The sequence below is a fragment of the Thunnus albacares genome, chromosome 10 (assembly GCF_914725855.1).
Source record: "Thunnus albacares chromosome 10, fThuAlb1.1, whole genome shotgun sequence".
In the NCBI taxonomy this organism is placed as follows: domain Eukaryota; kingdom Metazoa; phylum Chordata; class Actinopteri; order Scombriformes; family Scombridae; genus Thunnus; species Thunnus albacares.
In genome coordinates this window covers 26,322,147-26,329,709 of record NC_058115.1, presented here as the reverse complement: position 1 = coordinate 26,329,709, position 7,563 = coordinate 26,322,147, and the positions used below count along the sequence as shown (strand labels likewise).

Below are 7,563 nucleotides of genomic sequence, written 5' to 3'. Positions count from 1 at the left end.
AATCAAGTTCAATTAAAATGTAAATAACAGGACAGATGTAACTGGCTATGACATCAAGCAGGATTGTCTAAAACTAGGAGAAGTTTGCACTCTCTAATACATGTGCATTTAAGCTTTAGGGTAATGTTTTATCTATGAGCAACTTGTGCTGTGATGAGTGCAATACGTACATTTCTGTATCATAATGACAAATGCTTGGTAGAAAAATACCCTTAACAACATATGTTGACACATTCAAGTCAACCCTTTAAAAATGAGTAAGGAGTAAAAAATTGTGTGTGCTCATGCTAAACCAACAAGTGAAGAAAATATGAAAGGGATACACTACTGTGGACCTGTCATCTGTAGACACGTTGCATTTGGCCCCCCACCATAAGCCATTAGTCTGCCCAGTCGGTAATAAATCACATCCCAGATTACACTTTGCACCCTAGTGCCAGACAGAACTTGCTCACACATCTAACATATGGCCTCCAGTTCAATAATACATCTATATTTAAGGGATTTCATGAGAGTCAGAGGGACTTGTGTCAGGATGCAGGTACAAACAAACAAAAAGAAAACCTAAAATCTATAGTGTACATATTTTAGAAGTAGGGTGACAAAGGGTCAAAACCACAGTGCCTAGGACTACAGTGGAAATGTGATTGAACGCAACTACACAGGGATGTCCTGGCTGTACATAAAGTGATATAAATAGTTTTCCAATGTGTTTGACAGTAAATAAGAACATGGACGTTCAGCAAAACTTGGCAGTTAAACAAAAAAAGCAACTGTAAGGTTGAGGTGAATGGATTAACAAAGGTGTGGCTGGGTCACGTGAGGGGAAACCTCTCCAGAGCTAGCCGATTAGCGGCATGTCCAAATAACTGGTCCTGCCCTGCTGCCTAGCTTGCGTGACCCTGTCAAACCAAGGAAATCCTCTACTAATCCCCCTCCCCCCTCCCCCACACTGTCAATCTCACAGGTGACCTGTACTGTAATTAGATTCTCAGCTTGCGTACTGTTGCCTCTTATGGACTTTGAAGCTCTTTTCATTATTCTCCATTTGTTTTTGGGAAGAATTCTTCAAGCTCTCAATGATTCCGGATGTCTATTCTCCTGATCTGTCCTCGATGTGAGAACTTTGGGTGCATTCGGTGAAATCATGCGTCGACTTCTCTATGTGCATGTATTACTATGCTGCCTCAGTATGGCTCATCCCTTCTGTCCATCCCAGTGCACCTGTGTCTTCCATGGACGTACCGATGGAACAGGAACAAGGTAAATTGTACTTAAATTGTGCTCACTCATTCACACACACTCTTGGCATCTTTTGTCAATTCGGTAAATGAAAATGGAAGGCAATTTCATGACATTTATTAAGACTTGTGTAGACATTTGCCTAATTTGGTCATCGTCTTCATAACTTCTAACTAACAAAACAATGATAAAAAAATCCTACGAAATATTCATCTCTGTGTAGTTGGAAAGAAGTTCCACATATTTTCAGTCTTATTTGACAATGATGACCCACTTAAATGAGCACAACAATAAGTGCTACCACAGCGCTCTGATGCGTAATCCGTGTTAAATCAAGGGAAAGTAAAGGCGTTGCACTTAACAAGTTATATTTACATGCTTAGTGAAGAGCACAAAGTTCAAAACATTTTTCAGCCATCTGACCTCCATCAGAGTGCATAAAAAACTTTTTGTGTGCAACCTGATTTGGATGAACAAAAATTGGCTAAAATTGAGAGCCATTCAATGTAGAAATGGAGGGAAATGATGATTAATATCAGTGCAAACAAAATATTGAACTTCTAATTGTTGTCTCCATGTTATACATGTACATTGAAAATAAAGGAAAATTCATCACAATCCACCACAGTGCCATTTGTACAGGTTGTAATGACATGTATTGACATAATGTACGTTCCATGGCATGGTACCAATCTATTAATCCCTGAAAAAGACCTAATTGCCATCTGCATAATTAGTCTGAGTACTGATCTCTATCCCTGTATATAGTCAGGTTTTGGTAAAAGAGAAAAGGTAATGAATCCACCATGTTTACAAGTCAAACACTACAGGGAGAAGATGCTAAACAGCAGCATATAAACAAAGTATATATTCAAATTCCCTTGGCTGGATTGGTTTGTGTTAGAGAAAATTCACTACCAAGTTAGACAACAGGGAGAAGTATGATTTGTGATCTTATAATTCAGTTGTAGAACAAGAGAAAAGAGACTGCCAGTAATGGTACTTCTAAAGATTATGTACTAGGTATAAAGACACATGTTCAAATACAGGAGTATCATTACCATGATAAGAACACTCTTTGCAACAAGCTAAAAGTCATAGCTGAAAGTACCGTAATCACATAATGCTAATTAATTTAAAGGGTTCTCTTCTATATAGTCTTTATCTATGACTAACTGATTCCAAATATTCCAACACTTCCAATAGAAGTTGACCCACATGATCACTCACTATTTATGATGATGGTGATGATGATTAGCTCTGACCTTGCCATCTGGGAAGTGCCATCTAGATAGACTACAGTCATGTCAGAAAAAGCATCCCACTTCACAACAGAGACTCTGGATCTATAGATGGATGGATGGATGAATGGATAAATGGACCGATCGATAATGAATTGATGGATTGATGTTATAACTTGGAGAATGGTAATTAATTCCTTAAAACGCTAATGGAAACATCTGTTATCTCATTGGAAAATGGGTTTAAGTGTTACAGTTACCCTTTGTAAAACAGTGTTGTGATCTGGCCATAGAATATGTTGAAATATTATTATATTATATTTCATTCTCAGATCTGTGCTCTGCAATGACCCAGACATGTCTGATATTCCTGTCAACGTCCCTGTGGACACAGTAAAACTTCGTGTTGAGAAAACTGCTGTACGGCGAATCCCAACAGAAGCCTTTTACTACCTGGTGGAGCTACGATATCTGTGGATTACTTACAATTCCATAACGTCAGTGGATAGTGGAAGTTTCTACAACCTCAAAGTGCTCCATGAGCTGAGGCTGGATGGAAATATGATCTCCATGTTCCCATGGGAGTCTCTAAAAGAGATGCCCAGGCTGAGGACACTGGATCTACACAACAACAGACTCACCAACGTTCCCACTGAGGCTATCCCTTACCTTCTCAACATTACCTATTTGGATCTATCCAGCAACAAATTAGCCACCCTGCCCTCTGATCTCATGGACATCTGGCCCCCATTAAATGGAGCACCGATCTCTACAAATGTCTCCCAGAAAATTGTGATAGGTAAGGTGAAAAGGTTTGGTTTTACAGGATATTAGGGCCAGGCCTGGACACATTTGGTGTTATTTATAATTACATCAAGAACCTCATTCCATCACCTGTTAATCTAGCCAGACTTGTTCTGACTAAAATCTGCCTTGGTGGTGACTGCCACAACATAATGAAATTAGCTTATTCTAAGTAGTGGCAGAGTTGATGTCTACTGCGCTTTGTTAATTTATTGTCCTGTATTGTCTTTTGGCAATCCAAGCCAGGGTCAAGTTCAGTGGAATAAATTAGAGAACAAAATTGTAAATGTAACTGTACTATATTTCATGTGCACATGCAATATAGTGCACTTACAATTACTTTCCAATGATCAATCATATTTTATAATATCCCTACTGTTGGTTGTTTCATTTACATTTGACAACACCCAAAACTCTAGGATCCAGTGTCATAGTCCTCCAAGCAGTACCGGTGTTACAGGTTCACTTGTCTTTTTCATGGTACTACAGAAAAACATTGTGGGTGTCAGAAATAATAAATATTGTACCCAGTAGTCAATTTCTTATAGTCTAATTCATGATACTTCCTTCCCAGGAAAACAGTTTAAATTTGCTAATTTAATCCTTACTATGTTTAGCGTTTTAAGAACCTCATTCTTCCCGTTATATTTTTATTGAAATAATCTTTATTGCTACATGTAGTCTTGACTTACACGTAACTTAATGTGTGCTCACTGTATCTGTGTTGCATGGACAGTGGGGGGATATTGTTAATAGGCTACATAAGGCCAAGCTAGCTTATCCATGTCGAAAGAAGCTGGCTGTGTGCTCTGGTTTACCTGAAGGAGAAACAGGATTAGGCTGTAAGGAAAAAAACAGTCCATGCACAAACAGACAAGCACTTTTTCAGTGTATCCTAGAAGTGTTTTGTGTTCATATTATGCAAAAAGTATGGTCACCTTTACTCTTTTGTATAATTATACAAAAGTTAAATAATTTCAAGACTATTTGCCAGCTCATATGTCTTTGTCAAATTTTGATATTGTGCACTACATTAAAAATAAAATAATATAGCTAAGTTATAAATAGAACTAAGTTATAAATACATGCATTTTCAAACATTTAACATAATTTTAACTGACAACTTTACTTTCAGCTTGTGATCAAATTTGAAAAGTTTTTTTTTTACAAATACTTCCTAAAACTTCAATCTTGACACCTTGATTATAATGTGCTAAAGTTGTTAGTGATCTAGTGATGTTTATGCTAACAGAAAGGCTAATGGAAAATGGTGTGTTGCAACAAGTTGGAGGAAGGCCAGAGCCAGCTTAGGTGCTTTGCCTCTGTTAAGACAAACTAATCTGGTTAAAGGGCTTTAATATGCACAAGTACATGTGCTTACCTATTGTGTACAGAAGGTGTTTACAGCAATTTGTAAGGGAGTATATATCTATATCATAGGTTCATTTCCACAGCCTTTGAATTTCATTGTCATTACTGTACATCATTTATGTGAATTTTCTAAGCTAATTCAGGTTGAAAAGATACTGTGAACTCCCTACAACCTAATCAGACCTACTATTTGCAATGGTGATTAACCGACCTCAGAGTAAACATTAGGTGTTGAAAGTTACATTGACTCATTGTATGTATTTGGCTCCCACTCCAACCTCTGAGCTTTGTTGCGTGTCTTCACTTCACTTCTAGTGTTGCTAAAACTAAAAACCATCCCATTATGATCGACAAAACATTTAAATAGATAGCAATAATCACAATTCTCATAATTCTCAAGCCTCATCTTTTCATCCACAGGCCTCCAAGATAATCCCTGGTTCTGTGACTGTAAAATCTCTAAACTGATTGAGATATCCAAAATGACCAACACACCAGTGGTTTTCATGGACCTATTCCTGACCTGCAGTGGACCAGAGAATCTGGCTGGTGTCCTTTTTCAGCGTGCTGAACTTGAGAATTGTGTAAAGCCGTCAGTCATGACTTCTGCAACCAAGATCACATCTCCTTTGGGCAGTAATGTTCTCCTGCGATGTGATGCCACAGGATACCCAACACCAACTCTCTACTGGGCGAAGACAGATGGCTCACCTGTCAACAACACAGGTATAATATGCAGGCTTTTGAACATTCTAGGAAATTTTCAAAGCAAAGTGTTATTTTTAAATTAGTGATAGTGCCACAGGATCATAATCCATTTGAAAACATGCAGAGCAGTGCAAGGTTTGTGAGACTTGATCCATATTTACTTTTTTGTTCTTGTTCCACTCTCTAGTCCAGGAGTCACCTGGGGATGGCATCAGATGGTCCATCATGAGCTTGCATGGAATACTGTACAAGGATGCTGGGAACTATAGTTGCAAAGCTAAGAATGTTGCCGGCAGCGCAGAAGCCACCATTTCCGTCTCGGTTGCTGGTACCATCAGTACCACCATCCCTCCACTGAAGCCTAGCATTGGAACTGGACCAACCAGCCAATTCACAACATTTACTCCCCCAACGGACATTCCCAACACACTCCTTGTCACATCCACAATCCTTCCAAGATCACCAACAACACTATCTGCTGTCACCAAGAAACCAAAAACTACCCCTAGCAACGGTCTACAGAGAGGTTCCCTCAAACCTGCAAAGATCCACCAAGGAGGTAATGGGAGAAAGCTTGCAGCAGATGAAAAGAGCAAGAAAAACGATGTCTCAGAGTCTGTCAAAGACCTAAAGATTGTAGAAGAAACATCTGACAGTGCAGTGTTGCTCTGGACAGCAGATGGGGTACCAAATGAATCCCCACTCACAGTCGTATATTCACCTTACGGTGAGGATGACAGCAAAAGTACAGTGGAGACTAATGCTGGCAGTGGCAAAGTGCTGCTAGAGGGACTATCGTCTGGGATGAGGTACTCAGTTTGCCTCATAGCAAAGGGTAGTGCGGCTGGAAAAGATCCTTGCATTGACTTCTACACTCTGGACAATGTTGAGGACACTGGGCAGAACCAGCTTTTCATGATCATAAGCGGTATTGCCTGTGCTTTGGTTTTGCCTCTTATTGCCCTGTTGCTCTACAAGATTCTCGCTCTCTACTGCAAAGGGCATAGCACAGCTTTGGATGAAGAGGAGCTTGAAAAAGAGAGCTATGTCAAGTTTGAGACTATTTCAATGAAACAAAGGACTTTGACCTCTCACCCAACTGAGCTTTGGGCAAGGAGACCAACCCATGAATCAGAGCGAATGCTCTTGTGCTCCAGGTCAAGCATTGACTCCCAGATGACCTATAAGAGTGACAGTTCCCGGTCTGAGTATCTCTGCTGATGCCAGGAATCCATGGTGCCCAAACGCCATCCTAGTACCCCTTTATATCAAATACTCTTTATATGCCTTTTATGACACTGATAAACTATTGACTATGAAATCATTTATAAATCTTTATATATATATATATATATATATATATTTTAAATTTTCACATCTGAGGGGCTGTAATGTGATAATTTCCTGTGATGTAATGGTTAAACACATCTATTCTGCATTCACCATCAACAATGTATAAAGATTAATACAATGATTTAGAAAAGCATAGTTAACATGAAAACATTCCCGGGGGTTGTTTGGGTGTTCAAAAGAACAGATCAGTCAATGACTGCAATATTTTCATTCATGACCTTATTTTTTTTGGAGCCTTATATTTGATAAAGACCTTTGAATGGTTGTCACTACAGCCCAGCATCTTTGTTGGACTTATATAACTTATAAATAGTACCATACAAAGAGCCTGTCAGTTAACTGTGTGTGGTGTTTTATGTTATATTCAATGCCAAAGTTTACATGTCAGATATGAATATTATGTGGTGGTGCAAAAGAAGACCGATTATCCACTTCCCATCACATATACAACATCATTGTTGCTTCAAGCATCAAGCTGATTGTTGCCTTACCGGACCAGAAAGTACTGTCAATGTGTTTGATAGAATATGTGACCCATATACAATATTGCCAGTTTCTATGATTATATGTATATATTTGTCTATAAATGAAGTTGTACATTTGTTTTTATTAAACTGAACAATTGTTGAATTCCATTTGTTATGTGTACTTGTGTTGTACCAAGTATATAGTTGCATATTGTTCCCACATAAAAAATACAATTTTTCAACACTTTAAACAAGTATGCCTGTCTAATTGTTTTAAGTGTTTTTATTTGTAGTTGTATTATGTATCTAATAGATAGCCACTAAAATCCACTTCACTGTTCGGCTGCAACTTTGTACCAGCAATCATACAACATAAA

The 7,563-nt window shown here is 38.5% G+C and overlaps 1 protein-coding gene across 1 annotated transcript; it reads left to right on the top strand.

Moving 5' to 3' along the window:
* Positions 1–1,031: 1,031 nt before the first annotated feature.
* Positions 1,032–7,354, top strand: lrit3a (info leucine-rich repeat, immunoglobulin-like and transmembrane domains 3a). Its single transcript, XM_044364304.1, has 4 exons — positions 1,032–1,263; positions 2,816–3,282; positions 5,079–5,384; positions 5,554–7,354. Exons 1-4 carry the CDS (start codon positions 1,148–1,150, stop codon positions 6,585–6,587), a joined length of 1,923 nt encoding a protein of 640 aa, XP_044220239.1. The 5' UTR covers positions 1,032–1,147; the 3' UTR covers positions 6,588–7,354.
* The last annotated feature ends 209 nt before the right edge of the window (positions 7,355–7,563 follow it).

Coding starts and splice junctions, on each gene's coding strand:
- lrit3a (XM_044364304.1), top strand. CDS start 1,148: ATGCGTCGACTTCTCTATGTGCATGTATTACTATGCTGCCTCAGTATG. Junction 1,264..2,815: donor ACCGATGGAACAGGAACAAG/GTAAATTGTACT, acceptor TTTCATTCTCAG/ATCTGTGCTCTGCAATGACC. Junction 5,385..5,553: donor CTCACCTGTCAACAACACAG/GTATAATATGCA, acceptor TCCACTCTCTAG/TCCAGGAGTCACCTGGGGAT.